Source organism: Syngnathus leptorhynchus, chromosome 2 (assembly GCF_054491065.1).
Source record: "Syngnathus leptorhynchus isolate UIUO chromosome 2, UIUO_Slep, whole genome shotgun sequence".
Taxonomy (NCBI): Eukaryota; Metazoa; Chordata; class Actinopteri; order Syngnathiformes; family Syngnathidae; genus Syngnathus; species Syngnathus leptorhynchus.
Window position 1 is genome coordinate 16,196,519 of NC_141196.1, and position 22,697 is coordinate 16,219,215.

The following is a 22,697-nucleotide window of genomic DNA, read 5'->3' on the forward strand; positions in this document are numbered from 1 at the left end:
AAATGATGTGAAGTCTGCCAATGAGGATGAGGCAGTTGGAGTCTGCCTTCTACCCACTGTTGGTGCATCTGTGAACCTATTCATGGATGCTCCTTTTAGACCCATTCATGACACTCATTTGTTTCCAATCAACCTGTTAACCTCTGGAATGTTTTTAAGCATTCCTTAATTGTCCCAGTCTTTTTTGAACATGTTTCAGGCATTAATTATTGTATCTTTGTTGTGTATTCAATTGAATATAGGTTGGAAACAATTTGCAAATCAAAGTTGCATTTTACACATCTCCTAACATTATTGAATTTAGGTTTTCTGCCCCCCCCTCCACGGAAAAAAAACATCATTCATTAAAGATGCACTGGTAGAGATGGTCTGTGGTGAATCAAAGTGCACCGTGACAAAAGAAAAGTTCGCTACTCCAGGAATTGAGTGCTGAACAGAACGAGGGCTGAAATAACACTAAATCAGTATGCTTACCCTCTGCTACGGGAATATCTACGATGAGACCAGGAGACTCAGCTTTTTATAAAAGTAGCTTCATTACTGAGATATTTAATAAAAATAAATACATTGGGGTGCCTTTCTTTGTGTCTGGCGTGAGCCACACATGGTTTGTTCGGGCATTGAATATTATAGATTGTTTTCTTCCTCACCAGCATGATTTCATGAGTCAGGCAGCAGCAGGATCACTAATACCCCGTACTAATGACTGCTTTAATAATTTTTTTTTAATATATTTCTATGAACCTCAGTTCACACTGTGACAAAACACACAAGCTCATTATTTGGTCTCTGAGTACATTGTGCAAAAATACACAAAATTATGGCTTTTCTTGCACTGATCATTTCTTAAGTCTTTCTGCATCAATTTAATAACCCCTAGTTTAAATATAATTTCTAATCATTTGTGCCGCACAAAAAAAAAAAATCCCATTCAATCTATATTTTTCCTTGATATGTAATTTAAGATATTTTTCGAAATGCTGATTTGTACTATGTGCAGACTAGACTCTGGTAGCTTGCTCTATTTTGTCTGACCTCAAACGCTAACTTGCCCTAACGCTTCCCATTTGGGCATTAATGGCCCGATCAGCACCCTGCCATGCTGAAGACATGCACGCCCCTTTTACTCTTCTCAAAGCTAGGATTGACTTGCTCTTTCTGTCATCCAGCTGACTATAATTGCAATTGGGATGGTTGCCAAATGGAGGAATTCCTCCATGGAAAGCCGAGCTGAACTGTTTTGTGCAGCTGTCTAAGTGGCGCTGTTAAAATGAAAATAAACAAATAAAAAAAAGCTTTGCTGTATTACGGAAATTAGCTACCTTGTGTAACTTTGCTCCTGTTGGTCCCCAGGATCTCTGCAAGGAGAGTACCAGAGGAGACTTTACAAAGAATTGCTTGCTAACTACAACCGACTGGAAAGACCAGTGGTCAATGATTCAGCTGCCATCCTGGTGGAGCTGGGCTTCACTCTTCTGCAGATAATAGATGTGGTGAGGAGCATGAACAGTACATGTTAGAACCTATTTGCCAGGTATATGCCATGAAAGATGTGGCATTGAATGATAAAATTCTCTTCGTAAATTCCCTCTAAATTACTTATTTACAGTGAAAGTCTGTAACAATCAAATCAAATGCAGTATTGCATTTTGTCAACATCAAGCTTTGCTCTCTTGTATGATGTGGAAAACAAATTGAAATGGAGTGGACCATAAAGCATCAACACCATATACACCTTGAAAAATTATTGGCTAATCTAAATTGTTGAAAATGGCTTGCTCTTGTACACGATGCAGTGTTAACGCTTGGGTAAAACTGCCATTTTTGGGGTCTTCGGAAAAGTGTTGATTCTGGAGATACAAGAATTCCGTCCGACGCCATCGATGTACATAATCATGAACTCGTGTTATATGAGCGATTTGACTCAGGGAAAGACATTTTTTCGAAATCCCTCTCCCCACACACACAAATATGTTCATATAGCAATAATCTCTTAACCTCCATTAGTTGCTCGTCTCAATGGGACAGCACAGAAACAATCTGGGGTAGCCACAACAGTGACCTTGACCAACAGTGCATTGATATACTGTGCGAGGTTAAATTTTGATTTGCAATTCAGATTTTCTTACAGAAGAAGAAAAGTGGTTCTGTTTCTTCTTCTTTGTCAAAATGGACAAAAACTGCAGTCCTTGTGCTAATGTGGTGTTTTTCCTCCTGCAGGGCCTCTTTTCTTTCACTCTAAGGAAATTACAGTGGTTGCGTGGCTCGGTATTATCTTCAACAAAGTGGATAAACTATTGGGTTTTTTTTTGCATTTGTTCCTCAAAAAAAGCTAAATTGACAGCTATACCGCTTTTCTACCACATATGTGAATGAGTCTGCTCTATTTCCCTTTGCTTGGAGTGTTCAGCTTTTAATACAAAAAGTACCTAGAAGAATTGTGAAAGGCAGACATTATTCAATTCATGACACACTAAGAAACAACAACAATGGCCAAGAATAAGGAGATAGAGAAATAACTGTGGCTTTCAGACAAGATTTAGGGCAGCAAGACAATGCTGCAGTGTTCAAAACTAAGGCATAGCAACAGCATAGTTTAGGATAAACACGTTTATTTTTGTGGTTTCTATCCATAAACTGTATCTTCAAAAATTCTAGTCACAGAAATGTCATATACGTTCGACCAATGAGCAGAAGTAGTTCATGTCACCCATGTGCTATTAGACTGAAAAGAGTCAATTAGAACGAGAGACGTGGAAAATTAGACCAAAATGCAGGACACAGTGGCAAGCTAAGCAAGACCCAGAGAACCAAGATGGTGCAGGGTCTTCAAGAGGGCTTAATTGGATGAGGAAGATGTCTGAGGGGCAGTCATTTAGGGCTTCAAAGGTCTGTGTGCTCATCTCAGGAAGGATGATATAAATGACATCATTATTTGAAGTTGCAACATCCACATTCTAAAAAGCTGAATTCCAAGACGGATTGCAGATCCTTTAGCAGACAAGTTATAAATCTCTGAAGAGACTGACATTAAGCATTGCACCAACATCTGCATCGTCTGCTGTCTGACATGATGGAGAGTGTGCCATGTGTGCCACATTTCAAGCTGAAAGGAAAAGGTCAAAATATTTAAAAAAATTAAAAAGCAAGACAATATTTCATTTCCTGAAATTCTGTCTTCAAATCCATAGCGAACGTTTGTGTTTTCCTTACGGAGCATGCAGATCAGATTCTCAATGTTGCAACATGAAAATGTCTCCTTGCATTGTTCGAAACATTGACAATTTCACTCCCTGCAGTACATAAAATATACAAAACCGCATTGCTTCTTGGGCAGAACGGTAATATAGTAGTTATCTCGGCTCAAGCTCTCCATAGCGTAGTTTACATGTTCTCCTATGTTTGTTCTATTTCTTTTAATTCCGACCGCTACCTTCCACCGTCCTAAAAATCTACATTGTAGACTAACTGAAGCCTTTAAAGTGTTCACAAATGTATAATTAATATATTTACAAATGAAAACAGTCTCACTTAGGATGTAGTAAAAATCCCAAGGTTTTGTCCCATTGGTGTAATATAAAAGCATCTATAAAGCAAGACAAATAAAACTGTAAACTGTAAAAAAAAAAATGGTACTAAAACATTGAATTATTATTCTGTTATATTTCTCTGTGGATAACTGATCCAAATGAAAAGGATGTTAAGAATAATGCATTCAATTAAAACTTACAAGTTAAGCAAACTGCTCAAATTTGGTATTTTTAGCATCAATAAAACAATGCACAATAAACACAATTTGAAAGAATTACATTCCTCAAGATGTTGCATCGTATTTGTGTAAAAAAAATGTATTTTCTTGATGTTCTCTCTCTGGTGTCAGGATGAAAAGAACCAAGTGTTGATGACGAACGCCTGGCTGCAGCTGGTGAGTCATTGCAAAGATTTTCTACAAAATGTCTATGGGATTTATTATGTCCATTCATCCAGAATAACATCACTGATACTTCCATTTGTGTCCATATGGTGTAGCATCATACATTTGCAAGGGTCTTGGCTGTCTATGGTGAACACTTGTTTCCAATACAAATGAGTCCTTGTGAGTTATACAGTGCTCAACCCTAATATACGCCGTCTGGCTGGTCAAAACCTGCAATACCGAAAGTTACAGTTTCAGGCTATAAAATTAAAGCTGCCAAGCATAAAATCACCTCTGAAAGAAAAGCATGCGCGCATGAAAATTGTATTTTGAATTTTTACTGGCCCTTACAAGATTGTGCACCATCAGCATCTTTCCCAGAATGAAAGATCATGGAAACATACCCCTAGAAAGATATGACCCTTCTCATTCGCTTATATAAGCATTACTACAACCGTGCAAATAAATGTCATATAGAAGTAGAATATCTCTCTGTCTCTCAGTACTGGACTGATATCTACCTGAGCTGGAACCCAGAAAACTACCCTGGTGTCCAGAACCTTCGATTCCCTTCAGACCAGATCTGGACTCCTGACATCCTTCTTTACAACAGGTCAGACTTCTTCCTTCTTCCAGCAGGCTCATTTACATGCACTTGCATCATGTATGCACTTGTTCATGTGCAGGAAGGCAAACGAAGGTTTATTGGAACTGTACATCATTGCTGATTTTTTTCATGGACATTACATAATCATATTGCAAACGCCATTGATTATAAAGCATTATAAGATATGGCAATAAATAGAGAAAATAAGTCGTGCAGAAGCATAATTGTAGATAGCCACCCCCTGCATAGAAATGTCAAATGAAATATGAGCAGCAGCATGAAGAAGATAAATATTGACAAAACTAAGTGATAAAACGGGCTTTTTTGGAGGAGAGGGGGCGCAATGATGACTGGAACTGACGTGAATCTTTGCTTAGACACAACCACAGTACTGAAGATTAATGTAAGGACATGTTTGTCCAAATCCCTCTGAGACATTCATTCAGACCTCTAATCCTAAATAGATTTTTTTCCGCGCTAATAGGCTGACTTTGTAATTATCTTAATGTCTTGTTCAAATTGTCTTCAATTGCTCTTCCTTGTTCTCGCACACTCCAGCTTTATTTTGTTTTAAATCAAGGGGATTGAAGCAAAACAAATAGCTGATGCAAATTATTATCGTTACCAAGTGTTTTCTAAGTCCCCACACACACACACACACACACACACACACATTAATGCGAATGTGAGTATCTTGTGGTTTCTCTGTCATAAAAATGGGTTTTTAAAAATACTTTTTTTCAATTACAGTCTAATCCTTCTCATCCGGCACTATTTTACTATCTGCTCTTCTTAATCCCGACATAGAAATAGAAATAGCTTCCAAATAATCTCTTATTAACAGCATGATTATTATTGGTCTCACTCTGGATAAGGGTAGTAATAAAAAATAATGTGCCGATTTTTTTTCTCTTTGGAGAAAAAGCAGAGTAAAGGGTTGATATTTTAAAAATCCAATTGTCTCGGATGAGAGTGTGAGATCATGTGAGAAAAACTACTTACGCAGCAGAGAAAATAAATGATTAGCAACTCAAATGTCTGGGAGTGTATATCAAACATTCGAACAAGTGGTGCTTCAACATTAATGACCCTCAAATGCTGATTAAATAACACACATGTACTTTCAGGATGAGATCATTTCATTTTAGTTAAAGAAAATTGTTACTGTGTATTTAAGTATCAGGTCTATTTCACATATGTCAAAGGGAGCACAAGGACAGAACAAAGGTTTGGGTGTATTAACCCAAATATTTAAAGCTCAGCTTTTAGACCTGCCGGATTACCCATCCCAATCCTATTGTTCTCTTTCCCCATCTCAACCCTTTACCCGGAACCTCCCTTTCCTGCCTCGTTCTCTCATTCATCCATCTTTCTTCAGCACCGCGCCTCGCATTTGCCATTTTTCTTTCATGACTCATCTTTTTGTCATTACCAGTATTCACTCTATTCAATTTTCTTCTTTATTTTATCATCTGAGCTCTTCTAGCTATTGTTTATATATCATACCCTCCACAGATTTTGATTTTGTCAAGCAGTTACTATATTCACAAGCTTCTCCCATTTTGTTTTCTTGCAGATTTATCAACTTTTTGACTCTTCTGCTTGTAAATTTATGATTTTTTTGGGTAGTTATTATCCTTAGTTAAGATAGTTGTAATCATCTTACAGTAGGTTTGCTCAATGAGCCAATTTTATTTGCAAATGAACTTATTAACTCTGTCAAGGACAATAACCATCATGACTGTGGAGAGAAATTTTTTGTTTTGCTTTAGCCTTTGATTTGCTTTCCTCCTTAGGAGAAATGAAAAAGTACATGAAAGCTCATGTGAAATTACATCGGTTGGCATATTAATACACAATAAACAACATGCTGCAACAGTTGTGTAATGCAACATTATCTCAGCAAAATGATCCCATGCTGTATGTTTCCACATTTCTTACAGTGGATGATTTGAGGATGATGATGTGATCTAATCTATTTAGCCCGCTTCATTTGCCGTATATGCTCTCTTCTTACAATAAATATGTCACACTTGAAAGTAGGGAATCACTGTACTGTCGCCTACTATTTGCCTGTGGGCTTCTTGGCATCTCATTAACCGCTGAGCCCAGATGTCAGGATTTTATTTCTCAACTGTGAAATCATGAACTTGGGCAAACTCCCCTCAGTTCAGTCATTTCAGAAAAAGTAGTGCCAAGCACTAAAGTGGAGTAAACATTGGTATCAACAAAGGTACTAATACAACGTGGTATCCAGGCACTAACTAAACTCACTCTCACCTTCATGCCTAACAGCAATTCAAGGTCTTTAGTTTAATTACATGTTGTCGAGGTTTTGCTGTAAGACAGATGTGCTAGTTGTCAAAGGGGGATACGATCAATATTTTTCTTTGTATGTAGAAGTAGATCAACAAGCTCACACAATATTCTTTGGCAACAAAATGACAAAAGCTTTGTAATTGCCTATGGATCTCACAAGATGGTGGGAAAGCACTACTTATGGCCAACTCAAACTTTTCACTTCACCTCAGCATCCTTGACACAAAGATGGCACCGGATTGCATCAAATAAAAAATAGGGTTATATTGGCCAGTGCACAAGAAAAATGAATAGTTGACAGTGGCTTTTTTTAAGCAAATAACAGCGGCAAATTTGCAAATGCCAAATCAAAAATATGTAGCGGGTCAGTTCACTGTGCAAATTGATTACTACCAATTGTACATTACTACCACTCGTACATTAAAACCAATCATATGGCAGTTTTTGTTAATTTGATTATTATTTTTAAATGCTTTTTTTTTTATGTCAACGCTAAAAATCTTCTCACTGAAAACCTCAGTTTTTGATTGTTTTTTTAGGATTACTTTCAGCACAATTTATGATGCCCATTATTTTCAGGCGGACAGCTTTTTCTGATATCAGCCTCAGTACTTAATCGAAGGAAGTAGGCAAACATTGTAATAATGTTTCATTGCAATATTGTTTCAATATTGTGTCAATGCCTCGGGCATGCTGATTTTAAAGGGAATGAGAGGGATCACTTCTATTGGCTGGGAAATGAGTTGACTCTGTTAGCTCCCACAATGACACAGACGCTCCTTTCTAACTGCATGTCTGCAAAAATCCCAAAAGAAAGAACACTCCAACTTCTTGCAATGGACACAAAAGTAGGGTCTACGGTGTTCTGTCTGACTGTGCAGGAAGGCAAGGCTTGTTACTTACAAAAGAGCATGTCTGACTTTAAAATGTCTCTTCTGTGTTCACAGCAAATCCACAGTTGATTGTTAAAGCAGATGGTTTATTCGCCCACCTTTTTCATGTGTACGATCCAAAAGAATTCATAGCTGCTATTTTTAGGCTGAAGACAACATACATCTTTAAAGTTGTCCGCACCACAAGTATACGCGCTCTCCTACACACGCCACGTTCCCTGGATTACAAGGATGTGAACACCTTCGGTTTAAATAAATCTTTCATTAATAAAAGCTTGAATAATTCATGACGTGGTTTTGCCTCTCTCGCCCCATTTTACTACCTCCAGCTGATAGTGGAACACATGGAAGAAGAATAAATCACAACACAATTATATGACTCATTTTGACCAGAGGCGGGATCAAATAAAAGGAGGTCCTTACAGGTATTGCGCTGAGATGCAGTTCGTGCTTTCCTTTGTCTGGGCTTGTGAATGAAGCTCAAGTCGAATCCAGCAAATTATCTCTCAAATTTGGGATTAGAGTGTGCATGCATGGCGTGCGCTTTTAATTCACATTTAGAGCTGACAGTGAGTCTGCTGTGTATGTATACAATTCAAAGGCAAGACAAGGCAGATTTTGTACCGTGCCCGTGCCTGTGCCACCTGCCATCTGCCATCCAACCAGAGATTTTCCTTCCGTCAATTGTTCTCAGCCACTTCTGGCACTGATCAGAACCTCGGACAGTTCTCTTTCTCTGCTGCTACCCCTCCCATCCTGTTATGCAGTGATCAGCATTGATTGCCCGCTCCTGCTGCTCATTTCCACACCTGCTACCAGCTTGTTCACCCTCTTACTTAAACCTTGCAAACACATCACTTTGGGTCGGTTCACCTGTCTCGCAAGCTGGCTGTTCGATACCTGTATGCTACCCGTTAGTTCCCCGACCAGTCTGTTTTCCTGTCTGTGTTGCTCCCTATTATCCAGCTTTCCACTCCACCCCCCCAACTCAATGAAGATCTGCGCTGCCCATGGTTGCTCTATCTCTTCCCGTAACAGTTTTATTTATTTAAGATTAGTTTTTGGTGAGTAGGTATAGCTATTGTTACCTGGGGAAATGTTGAGAAAACACGTTTGTTTGTTTGTTTGTTTGTGTGTTTGTTTGTTTGTTTGTTTGTTTGTTTGTTTGTTTGCTTCACATCAAACATGATTTAAAAACTCTTTACATGAGTACGACCCAATTCACCAAACAGCTGGCTCATTCCAAAAAATATTACTATTGCTGTAAAATGTATGAAATGTTAAATGTCTAAGAAAGCACAAACGCATCACTCAGGCATTTATTGCACAGGTAACTTGCCTATGCTACTATATTATTATTTTACTCACTTACTCATTTACGCCCATCGCTCCCAATGGAGCATAGGCCATCAATGACTCTTCATCCAACACGGTTTTGGGCTGTCCTTTCTGCTTCTTCCCAGCTGGTTCCTAGCTTCTTCAGAGTCCCGCCTCCAGGTGTTTTCAGGCTGTCCTCTCTTTCTCTTCCTCTGTAGGTTCCAGGTCAAGGCTTGCCGTGTGATGCTAGTTGCTGGTTTCCTAAGGGTGTTCCCTATCCAACCTCACTTTCTTCTTGGTATATTTGTTTCTCCACCGGCTCCTGCTTCCCTTTCCTCCAGAGTTCCTTGTTGCTGATTTTATTTGGCCACCACATATTTTATAGGCCTAAAAAAATTAGTTATTTAGAAAAAATTTGGAAGACTTTGTAATCCTTGGAATTGTTTGATTGAATTTATTTGTTGAATAACGTTTTCAAATTTTAATATAGCTCTATTGCTGTCCTCTTGTTAATTGTGGTGATTGACAACTTGATGACAAGGCTAAAGTTATTCAAAGATTCATCTTCTTTGTTGGCGCATGTTATTGGTATTTGTGTCTATTTTTTTCTTGGAAATACTACTTCATATTGGGCAAAGCCTGTGTACAGTCGCAAGGATAATCTTGAGTTTGGCATTACGCTGTAAAACAATCATTACGGGAAGCAAATCGACCACTGGGATGGCAATAGATTTTTTTCCCCCATGCATATTTTACACTAACTCTGTTAACCCATCTTCCCACAATTATACAGTTTTATTGTATAGATTATCTTTGTGGATCTAATAAAGGTACTTATTATACAGCAAATGCAATTGTCACTTCATGTGATGTCAATTTATGTGGGTCATAATTCTTTCACTGAGATACAGTATGGACCCAATACAAAAATGTCTTACCCATATCATAAAGTTAAATATGTAGTTGTCATTTTTTGTCATGCATTATTGAAAGCAACTACCATGTTACCAGAAATAAAGTTCTCCTGTATTCTAACATAAACATCTTGTGATCGGAACGTTGATGGATGATCCATTTATTTAAACTTGCTGATCGGCTCCCAGAATCCTGTCTACTCACAATAACTTGTACACAAAAGATAGGCCTATAATTTGCCTCGTATTTGATGAACACTTGAGCTTTCTATGCTATTTTATTTCACTGTTAATACTTGGAGAACTAAGAATGTTTTTAGGCTGTATTTGATGTAAAAACAACTAGAGGACCACTGGTTTACCTCAATATATTAAACAAAGCACCTATTTTGATGTATTCATGGAGTCTCCATTCTCACTTGTTACTCTCCTCCCAGTGCGGATGACCGCTTCGATGCCACTTTCCACACCAATGTTCTGGTGAACGCTTCGGGTTACTGCCAGTACATCCCACCCGGCATCTTGAAGAGCACTTGCTACATTGACGTGCGCTGGTTCCCCTTTGATGTCCAGAAGTGTGACTTGAAGTTTGGCTCCTGGACACACAATGGCTGGCTGCTGGATCTTCAGATGCTGGATGTGGACACATCCACCTACATACCCAATGGCGAGTGGGATCTTGTGGGTAAGTTGCTTTATATTTTGCGAACTTGACAGACATGTAGTATGTGAGAGGAAATAGAAATCCCTTAGCAATGAATATGTTACCATGATGGGAATTTGCTTCACTGCATTCCAATATTTCACTATTTGTGCCGTGGCTAATAATCTACAAAACCAAGGCTGTTGCATGCAATGTGATACATTTCTTTAATTGTATGACCCATCTCTCCATTCATCCTTCTTTCACCCATATGGCTGTTCAGATGGACAGATGGGATGATTGTGTTAATGTTTTTTGCACTTGGTTCTCCCTGTGTCCCTCAGGTGTCCCAGTCAAGCGCAATGAGCTATACTACGACTGTTGCAAGGAGCCCTACCCTGATGTGACCTTCACAGTCACCATGCGCCGCAGAACGCTTTATTACGGCCTCAATTTGCTCATTCCCTGCGTGCTCATTTCTGGCTTGGCTCTTTTGGTCTTCCTGCTGCCTGCTGACTCAGGAGAAAAGATCTCTCTAGGTGAGATGATGCACTGATGTGAACAATTAAGATTTTGGGAGTTGGCCATGGCTTTGTAGATGTAACCTTGTCGTTTTGGGGAAGACTAGATTTAGAACTGTGCCTTTTTGGAATTTCTGTTCACATTTTGTCAAGTGAGAGTGACATTGATGTTCCATCGTGTGGGTTGTCTCGAAAATATTTCTAGTCAAACCTAGATTTAATAATTGTATTTGATAATGCAAAAAAATGTCAAATAATTCAGGGTTCCTGATGGAGTAGTGCATGGGTAGGCAGTACACCAGCCCTCAAGGACTGGAGTCCTTCCTACTCAGTGACAGGGTGAATGTGAAAGCTTGTCAGTTTCTTGTGAAGGAACCTCGTTCCATCCTTGAACAAGTCTTTTGGGGATGCTCAATCAGGACCTCACCTAAAAATAGTTGAGTAAAAATAATAATATAATATGGGGGACAACCCAAATATTGGTTATTCGTTTAACTGAACAAGTTGGGTCAAAATGCCCTTTTTTAAGAAGAAATTTTGACAGCATTGAATATTTCCAACCTACATTTAAGTACAAAGTGTGCATGCAATACTATGTGTGCATATGTGTATGCAAACATTTTCATAAATCATGTATCGTGTCATGAATACATGCATGTGAAACCGCTTGGAATAATTGAATTTCTGAAGGGACTTCCATCCGCGGTTTTTGATGGATTGCAACATGTGGATGAGCAGTCACCAGTTAACATGAATTTGACAGATTTCTGGAGGCCTAAGCTTCCTTGAGCATTCCACCTGACATATTACTGTGGTTTTGAGAAGATAACTGACTATGACCATAGGTAATTTCAAGAATAATTTCACGCATCAGTTGTTTACCACACACTAATCATTTTCCTTATGGTATGTTCCTTATGCCTTTTTTTTTTTTTTTTTTTTTGCAAGGAATCACCGTGCTGCTTTCGCTAACTGTTTTCATGCTTCTGGTAGCTGAGATCATGCCGGCCACCTCTGACTCAGTTCCCCTCATCGGTAGGTTCTATTTATGTCATATACACAGAATCACCCATAGGAAAAAAAACTGACACAGTGGAATCATGTTGTTGAGCTATTTATATGCACGTACACGCTGTTGCAATATGGCTCCGCCCATCAAAGCAAAGTGACTATTGATTATTTCAGTCATCGCTTCCACATTATTGACCACAAGCCTTGGAGCGTTTCTGCCAGCAGCATTAACACATGCGCTGTGATAAATGTGTTATTCAATGCTGAGTGACCTCTAGATATGGTCACCTGGAGAAGAATTGTTCAGTTGGCAGACTCTGAGGCTGTCCAAACATCATTCCCACGGCTCTCCAGAGAAGTTCTTTGGTAAAATTGTGGGGCCCAAGTGAATATACTGTCAGCACCACCAAGACAAGAAACTTAAAACAAGAGGGTAGAAGAACAAATAAAGGCTAAATGGAAGATGAAAAAGAAGAGGGAGGAGACAATCATTTTGATGTTGATGTGTGCATTAAACGAATTATAGCACATCCTATACAGTGCAATGCAGTAGTACATCAAATGAATTGATTTTAAATCCATACACACAACTCAGACATATTAAAATAGACCTTGAGCTGACGAAGTGATCTCTGTGATTCCTACCCAGATTGAGTAATTCAGGGGCACCCGTCAACCTCAGTTTTAGGAAGACCTGCACAATCAAATAAAAGTCAATACATGAGTCTTAGCAGAATGTTTGCTTTAGAAGTTGGAAGCCTTCCACTGGGAATGACTGGACTTAATGGTAATGCTTGATTGCAAGTTAGTCCATAACACGAAAGGTAAATGCATTTGACTATCTTAAATTCTTCTTCTTGAATCTTGAATCTATTTGCATCAGAATATCCGTTGAAGCAACTAGGTGTGTTGGACATTTAGTAGTAGCTACCCAACCAAAGATAATATTTGCTTTAAATGGCTGAAGGAGAAGTCTAACTGCCCTCCTAATTAAAATGATTGAATGTGGCGATTAACTATTCTTAACAGCACTGCCGGAAATGTAAGATATGTCTTTTACCATGAGATTTGAATCCCCAGAAAGTATGCTCACGTTTGTTGTGTGTCTTCTAGCTCAGTACTTTGCCAGCACCATGATGATAGTTGGAATGTCGGTGGTGGTGACTGTGATCGTCCTGCAATTTCATCACCATGACCCTCAGGGAGGCAAGATGCCCAAGTGGGTAAGTGATGGATTTTTTTTTTCCCTGTGAGCTCACCTCATTCGGCAGATATGGAAAGTCCAGGTCTAAAAGTTAAAACCCTGCCACGGTTTGGCTTTAGCCACAGATGCTTCTGCTGCAGGTATACGAGCTTCGGGATCTTGTTTACCTGGCGAACTCCAGAACCTACTATGGCTAAAGCCAAACTGTGGGAAGGATTTTACTTTTTGGTCTTGGATTTGCCATCCCAGGCATTAGGGGTAGGGGAACTCAGATAAACCAACATGTACTCAATCATGAGAAGAAACCTCAAGCAGACTTAAGACTTAGTATGGACCGAAGTGAGAAAGTAAGAGAGAGAGAGAGAACGCGATTATATAGAGGACCATTAATTCAGATCATCTTTTGATGAATGTTCAAGTGGACTTGTATTAAGCTTTATTCTTGCTCAGCTTGTTACGCTAGGCTTGTTTTCCAAATAAATCTGACATCAGCAAAGTGTTCTATTGATAGTTTACATAAAAATCTGTCTCAATAATAGTTTGGCAAATAGATTTAAGTTTTATTGAGCTGCATGAATTTTACACACATCAATTGGAGCCTGCTTGGTGAAAAATTACTTTTATTGATAGGTTTGCAAATTGTGACTATTCTTTGATCATTAAAGATGAGATGAGAGCAATTGATTTTTGTTGTTTAACCAAATAGAATGAATTCAAAAACACAATTTTCCACGAGTGCCCTGTACATGTTTAGGTTCGGGTGGTCCTGTTGAACTGGTGTGCTTGGTTTCTGCGGATGAAGCAACCTGGCGATGAGCGCAGGCGTCCTGGCTACAAGCACCGCCATACTACCCAGCACCATTCCAGCAGCAACTCTATCGAAATGGGCGCCGTTCCAAGTCTCTCCATTCCTCTCTCCCAAACGTCCTGCCCACCGTGCACCTCAGGCACCTCCAACGGTTCAATGAGCCTCTACTTTGGCAGCTACCACCCAATGGAGACTCCACACTGCCCACCGTCCAGCGACTCTGGTGTAACACTGGGGGGTCGCGCTCACTGCTCCCCTGGTGAAGAGGCTGAGCCCCCCAGTGTTCTGGGAATGGGTGCGGGGATGGGAGTCAGGATCCCGCCACCAGAGATTCAGCGCATCTTGGAGGAGGTGACCTACATAGCCCAGCGCTTCCGCAATCAGGATGAGGCTGAGGCCATTAGCGGTGAGTGGAAGTTTGCAGCAGCAGTGGTGGACCGTCTGTGCCTGGTGGCCTTCTCGCTCTTCTCCATCATTTGTACCTTCACCATCCTCATGTCAGCACCCAATTTCATAGAGGCTGTCTCCAAGGACTTCACATAGCTGGATGCAGAAAAAAAATGTATTTATCACTCTTTGTGGGCCATAATTGTTATTGTATTTATTGTAAATATAGATGTTTTAAGTCTCAGTTACCGCTAACCTCTATGTGCAAACACACATACATGTTGTCCATTTGAGCTCACTTGCCAAATTACGATCTTGATGAATTATCATCTTAAAACTTTTTCCACCATTAACGTTACCTATAATTTTGCACAACTCAATTTGAGTGGGAGGGGGGGCACAAGTAGGGGCAGTGCTTTTTCAAACAACTGAAATGATGTGCTGGTATAAGTGAGCAGACACTCTTTGCTTTTGTAAGTATGTAGAGATGCTCACCGTGAGAATCACATTTGAAATCTGATTCTCTATTTTGAGTGATTACATCTGTACTGTATTAAACTCTCTTAGGGTTACTTTAGTGTTTAGTGCAAAAAAAAATACTTTATATCAACTGGTTGGAGTGGACCAATAATACAGATTCAATGTTGTCATTCAAATGTATTTTATTGTAGTTTGTTTATGTCCTTAGCTATTTGCTTGGAATCTCCAGCAGTAAGCTACTATAAAGAAAGTTCAAAGTTGCTATAGTGACCTTGAACGGTCTGTTACTGTATCTCGCAATAATTTTGTGGGGTTTGTAAGAAATGTAATGCACTAGAATATAGAATATTTGGCGGGATTTAATAAATCTTAAGCCTATCCTCACAACACTAACTGCTTAAAAATTAGGGACAACAATAGGATGTTGGCCATGCAAGATTGTGGCTGTGTTGCTTTGTAATATACATGGATAATACAGAGTTCACAGAGGCAGTTGCAATACTTGTTTTTCCGCAAATTAGTCAAGTTCTAATTGAATAAAGTACTTGGGCTTCCATACAATATTCTAACGTAAGTCTCATGATGTGTCTCCCTCAAAGATAATTACTAAAGGCCCTAAGTCTCATGACGTGTCTCCCTCAAATAAAGATTAGTATTAGTAGAGGTGTGAGAATTTAAGAAAAATATCTAAATCACTTTACATCACTGCAAAATAGTGAACCTTTATCGACGCTCTGTGTCAATATAGGTTCTATGTATATTCATAGAAGAGAGTCGAGTGGCTCCTGCTGTACATAACAGGTGAATTTAGTTTTCATCTTTGTTGTGCTGATTGTCGTTTACGTGTTCTTTGAAGTGTAAAATTTCACCCTTAGCCAAATTAAATGTTCAAATTATATGTCTAACTGTCTCTTTTTAAATCCTTGAGGTGAGAATCAATGAAAGTGGAACCGAGTATATATCAATAGGCCTATTGTATCATTTTGCTTCAACCCATCTTTATTTCTGCAAGTGACCTGAAAGCAAAATATGATAATGTCTAGCGGTTACCCAAATACCAAGCTCACTATCCTAAAACAACAATGGCACCCCATTCTTCCTAGATTCAGAAAACAAATATGCATATTTCAATGCATGCAATACTGGCCATTTTAGAATGTTTGGAAAAAGAACCTCACAACAAATTTAACATGACACATGAAAAAAAAGTGATGTGTCTGGTAATTTCCACACAGTTAGCTTGTTTTAGGTGGTATTAAAACAACCTTTAATCTGAAATTGTGTCATATTATGTGAGACCAAAATATAAATAGCAGATTAAACAAAAAAGGCCATAAAGAATAGACAATAAATATGGAGCAGGTTTTTTTGTTTTTAATCCCAATTTTGGAATTAAAATCAGTTTTCTGATGGCCAGCCAAAATATATCTCATCTTTTGTATTCTTATTAAGACAAGGATACTGGCACTGTGTCTTAAATTCAAATGATTATTTATGACAGATTTTTCTTCTTCTCTAAAGTGTCACTACCATAAAAAATTCATCTTAATTGAACATAGGGATGGTATTTGACAAAAACTGCAATAAATGCAGCTATGAATAACTATGAATAAAGAACACAGTTAAATGACAGATTAGTAATCATAAACAATGATAATATACACCTAATTAGTTGCAACATGGCATACCTGCTATGTTAAATTCTCGTATAAACAAGAATGCAATCAAATTCAAGGATCAACCATGAGGCCAGGAATATTAGACTCCCTTTAGGTTTTGCTAGAGTCTAAGAGTAATAATCATCATGGAGACAGTAGTTTTGGTTGGGGTGTCACTTTTACTCATAGTAAATGGTTGCGGATGTGAGTGGATCCAACTAATCACATCACAAATAAACACAGCGTAAATGTTTACAATGTTTCGTAATGCACTTTGTCATCGACCTCACCATAAGATGTTTTTGACTGAGGTCACCTAATTGACCATAAACATGTCAACTCCCTCCCCCAACATAGATACAACACTGGAACTGGGGCGTACATTTCCACTGATAGCTCGGAAGCAAATGCCGACTGGAGGGAGTTTCCACCTGATTTAATGTCCCTGTGTGTTTTCTACACAGATGTGGAATATAAGAGTGGGAATAAATGTACTCATTGCGCAGTCCTGCTCTGGAACACTGTGTTCTGTGAGTTCAGGTCTGTAGCCTATATTGACAAAAGTAACCCACCGGGTTTTTACACTTTCAACCATAAGTCATCATCTTTTCATGACATTTCGGAGCATTTTATGTTTTTGTCCTGTGTGGGAAAAAATGAATTGGAAAGTTTTGGTATGGAAAATGCTGGGATTAGCTAGAAAAGAGATTGAGGCATTCACACCAGTGACCTTTGACCTCACTCATGTTCTTCTGTATAAATGAGCAAACCTCATAGGCACACAACAAAGTCTTTCAGAAAGTCTTCTCAGAAGAGTAGAAGCCAGGCTCCCAATTTACAAAGTTTAGGCCCTACCCATTTTAATTACTTTTTCAACAGCTGCTGATACACTGCAGGGGCTAGACTGTAATTCTGGAATATTTTTAATTTTCTGGGAATGAACATTTCTTTAATTCTGGCCTACTGGGCTTGGGGGCGGACTGCCCTCTCTTTAAGAGCAATCTGGGTTCATTTTGGGTCGGTAAAACAGACATTCTCCCAGAATAATTATTGTTTTAGATAAAGCTTTTAATAATTTGGCCCGGCGCTGTATCAGCATTATGCATTCATATGCCATCTTCAGTACCGTATGGCTCTCTATTTAAAGAAGCGGAGTGTATATGTCTTACTTCAAACACAGTCAGACTGATCAGTCACAGTTATGACCTAAATGAAATAATAATATATTAAGAATAGTTTTAGACCATTTTACAGTTGCATGGGCAGTTTGACTTTAGGATGAACATTTCAAAGTCTTTGTATTAAAGTTTTGTTCTGATTGTTCCAACAATTGCTGTGTCCCATTGACTGAAGAATATATTTGTGGATCACCTTGGTACAGTTCACATTATGCAGCATATCAAATATTCATTAGATTTAGTGTGTAATGCTTTTGAACTGGTGCAAATGCATCATTATCTCTCCTTTTAATGTAAACTGCTGATTTCCCTTTTCCAACAATTTGAACGGTCGTCGGGCCATTAGATATTGGCATCATACACCATTAGCTTTGTGCCGTTTTAACAAAACAAATGCTAGAAAGTGCAATAGTATTCTTTAGAAAGATAAATCACAACAAAAATTGTAAAAATATGCAAATGAAAAAATGAACCTGAAATTAAAGCCAAACCATCACACACACTCAGACACGTATGTACGTGAATACTTTCTTATGATCTGCAGTTTAATCAGTTATTTCTGTGAAGCTGAACACATTAGTCATAAGAAATGTGATCTCATCACCTTGTAATTACTCAAAAACTGAGAATTAAATAGAAGCCTCCTGACCCAGTATATGTGACATGATTAGAAATCAGCCCTGAGAAAATTGGGGAGGACCACAGTAATCATTGATGCAGCTCGGAAACATCTATTAGAAGTTTTGGGATGAACTTTTCCCTCCTGCAGGCTTTCATTATTTGACAGTAAGATGATGGTCATAAGGGAAGGATCGTAACAGATGGGTCTTTCTCAACATTGCAAACACCCGGTGAGGATGTGTTTTCTCTGTCGATCTTACACCTTCGATCGACTGACGTATATGCCGACAACATATGTTGTTGACTTTTGTCCTTGTTTGTTTTGAGTGTCAGTCGTGAAACAGGCCGTTGTGTGGGACGACGACAAAGTAGGGTGGAAGGGCAGTAAGGGAGGCTGCAGACTCCCTCGTGCAGACTGCGCGCAGTGGGGATGTGCGTGATAACAGATTGTGCGTTCACATTGTGTCAAATGGTCAGACTGCTGAGCTCAGTGTGAAGCTGATGTCAACTTCGTGGGGTAAAAACAAAACAATGCAGACACTTCAGAAGCAATTGAGCTTCAATCATAATTGTTGAACAACAAAACTCCATTATAATTCTAGAGTCACCACATGTCACCACTTTTGTGTACCTAATGTAGTGGCTACAAAAGAGAGAATAAATTTTTTGGTTTGTTTGCATTGGAAACCCAGCGGTGGTTTGAATGGGGAAAAATCTAAATCACTTGACTGCTCATGTGATTTGTGTGTTATCAGTTCAAATACTATTAAGTTCTTGAAACATACAGTAGAAGTGTTTCTATTTTACTCAGATTTTTTTAAAACCAGTACGACACCATGATTTCCTTTCTCCTGGAGCTTAGGAGGCTCTATGAAAGAATGATAAACAGCAAAAACGTGCTTGGTATAAAAATACTTTGATATACTTTTGATGAATTGGCCAAAGAAAATGCAAGAAAATACTGCAGTTAAACCTCCTGCAAGTGACCACAGAGCAATGGCGAAATCTTTAATCTAATGGGCAAAGAAATTTAAAAAAAACTACCTCCCCATACAAACCCACTCTGATGTCCATATACAAATAGTGAAATCACAAAAGTAAGAGGTTTTAATTGCCAACACATGCCATGAGATGGTGGCAAAGCAGTGCTTTGAATGAAGCTCCTCAACTCACTTCAACATAGTTCCTTACCACCAAGAGCTCACAATGCTTTTATTGCTCTGGTTTATTTTCTCAGCGCCCCTTGATGAGCACTTCAATCTTTTAGACTATGGCAAAAATAAAAAATAAAATCGCAAGTTTCCCACTGTTCCAACTTTCCACCACCCTCCCATTCTTCCACTCATTCCTCTCGCTTCAAGAGGATAGTTAAAAAGCAATCCTGCTGCAAGCTCCAACTGCACTGTCAGATCTCCTCTCCTTGCCCTGCACCCTAAGACACCTGTCAGGTCAGCAAGGTCAAATAGTTCTTACTACTACTCTTGCACGTATCTTGTGTTGATTTATCCCTACTTTTTTTTTTTTTTTTTAATAGGATGATTTACGTGCTAAACTTTGAATGCAGTTGGTTGCATTTGTTGTCATCATTAATATTTTTTTCTAAAGATTTCCAGACTTTGTTGCAATGAGGTTGGCTTTCACAGCTATGCTTGACTGGGATACACAAATGGAAAGTCATTAAATTTAGCACTATCATATATCATGCACCCCTCCTAAAGAACAGTATGTGCTTTGAAGAGCCATTAACTTGAATTATAGATAAGTACATAATAGCCTTGGAATTAGGAGTCCTCGCATTTTTGCACTTGTGCCACTCATTCCCTTTATGCTACGTATACTTTTTGACACATTTTGTTGATGCCCTTTTAGAGGCCAATTCAGTCCATATTATATTTATGATTGTACTCTACTGATTGCGTTTTCCTGTTGGCACTTAAATTTACGATGTTACCGTATCAAAACAAGATCACTGTTTTTTGAACACAGGTTGCATGACTTAACCATAGTTAGGTGTTTCACCGGCTGATTGAGAGCGTATTAACAAACACTTGTTTTTGTGCCCCCAATACTTTGAATTGAAACTAATTTTAATTACATTTATTACATTTACATATTACATTTAGGTCACTGTCAGTCCCGGGTCACTTAAATCACCATCAGTGGTGCGACCCTTCACTCTGCGACACTGCCATTGACCACTGTTTAAGAAGAAACTTACAAATCAGCTTTAGCAAGCACAGTTCATTGAAATATTTCGCCGTGTCGAAATTGAGCTGTTAATTGATTAATTCCATCATGGCATATTTATTGCTGTCATAAAATACGGTTCGTCTTCCAGTATAGCCGGACATCTTGAATGCTAATGTGACACTAGTGAAGGTGGCTGGACTTGTGCCGCTTTTTCTCTGCACACTGTTGTTTTGGCTCAGCTCAGCTCAGCTCAGCTTAGCTCGGCGCGCATCCGTTTTGCACAAATGTAAATAGTACAGTGGCACACTGCTAAAAGCAAACAGTGAATGATTCAGTCAAACCAAGACAACAAGAATCAGGTTTTACTTACAGGGAGTCTAACTTTATCCAGGGACTGAGGAATGAAAAAAAGTAACAAGAAAGTACCAGGTAGTGCAAATATGTGTCATCGGTTTGCAGCCTCAGATGTATGCTGGACCTGAACAAGTATATTTCAGAGAGACAATAAGTATAGCACAAGAGAGTGAAATGATTTTTATATTCATGGCATGCTCAAGCGTAATGAGCAAAACATCTGAGTCTGCCAAAAAGTGTTCTTGCCAGTCTTCAAGGGCGAGGAAACTTCTGACATTGTTTTGAGTCATCCACTCAATCTTCACATCAAACTAATGTGCTGTGAATGTGTCAAGATTGTGTGCAATGATGCCAAATCCTAAACAATATCAGGGTGTGAACACAACCTTGCTTGTCTAAAATCAACAGATTCAATGCCATCCGCCCCAGTGTGTTTAGGGACACTGAAAATCAGGCCAGAGTCTACCATAGAGGGAAAAAACAAACATGCAAAACAAGACACAAATAGAACACATCCATGGATGCAAAAGCAAAAATAGTAAGGCTTAAATCGTTCTCTATGAGCAAATATGAGAAGGCACATGACCTGTAATCCACAGAGATGTAGTAATCTGAGTGAATGTGCATTTGGATTATCAATCTGGGACCCTTTAATCTGAAACAGGAGTTTGTGGAAGAGCTGCTGCATTTCTGTGGAGAGATCCAGCAGTAATCCATAGACATCATGAGTACAGAGAGTGTAGTATTCCCAATATTTGAATCCGAGATATTGATTGGAATGTAACCCAACATGACTCAAAGTCATCATTTGCTCTTTCTGGAAAACATCTTGAGAAAAACTGTTAAAGTAATTGTGCCCTTATTATCAGTACGATATATAGAATATATTTGTTGACAGTTACATAGCTTGTAAATAAAAATATTTGTGATGGTATTTTTAGTGAAATTTAAGAATGGACTTGTGACTAAACACCAACACGATATTAAGGACTAAATCAGAATCAGCTTTATTGGCCAAGTTTGCCCATGCCAAACAAGGAATTTGACTCCGGTTGATCTCAACCTCTGTACAACATTTAAGTGACTAACAACATTCAGGTGACAACATTTAAGTGGCAAGAGCAGGATGTTATTGCCCAGTGATGTCTCTTAGACTCTATGAGTTATGTGAGTTCATCAGAGCGACAGCCTGGGGGAAGAAGCTGCGTCTTTTGGTTGGCTGTGGCAGATTGAACTTCCTGAGCTTTCTCAGAAAGTAAAACCTCTGCTGGGCCTTCGTCTGGACAGAGTCTATGTGACCAGTCCATTTCAGGTCCTGGGAGATTGTGGATCCCAGGAACTTGAAGGTGTCTGTGGTGGGAATAGCATTACTGAGGATGGTGAGGGGTGGAAGTGGAGAAGGGTCTCTCCTGAAGTTCACTGTCATCTCCACGGTCTTGAGCGGATTCAGCTTCAGGTGGTTTTGGCTGCACCAGTGGACACCTTCTGTCTTTACCCAGTCTCGTCACCGTCCCGGGTATCAGTCCGATGAGAGTTCACAGAAGAGTCGCCTGAGGAGCAATCGTTGGTGTAGAGAGAAGAACGTGTACTTGTTCACACACCTTTTACCCACAGCCTGAACTAATCAAGTCCCAAATTTAACTTGTTTTGATATTAGATCTAATGAGCCACGGGAG

The 22,697-nt window shown here is 39.0% G+C and overlaps 1 protein-coding gene across 1 annotated transcript; it reads left to right on the plus strand.

Moving 5' to 3' along the window:
• Window positions 1-364: 364 nt before the first annotated feature.
• On the plus strand, window positions 365-14,784 carry LOC147061060 (neuronal acetylcholine receptor subunit alpha-7-like). The gene is made up of 9 exons (XM_085906693.1): window positions 365-374; window positions 1,354-1,493; window positions 3,881-3,925; window positions 4,420-4,529; window positions 10,404-10,651; window positions 10,954-11,148; window positions 12,079-12,165; window positions 13,255-13,364; window positions 14,100-14,784. The coding sequence occupies exons 1-9, from the start codon at window positions 365-367 to the stop codon at window positions 14,694-14,696; spliced, it is 1,542 nt and encodes a 513-aa protein (XP_085762819.1). The 3' UTR covers window positions 14,697-14,784.
• The last annotated feature ends 7,913 nt before the right edge of the window (window positions 14,785-22,697 follow it).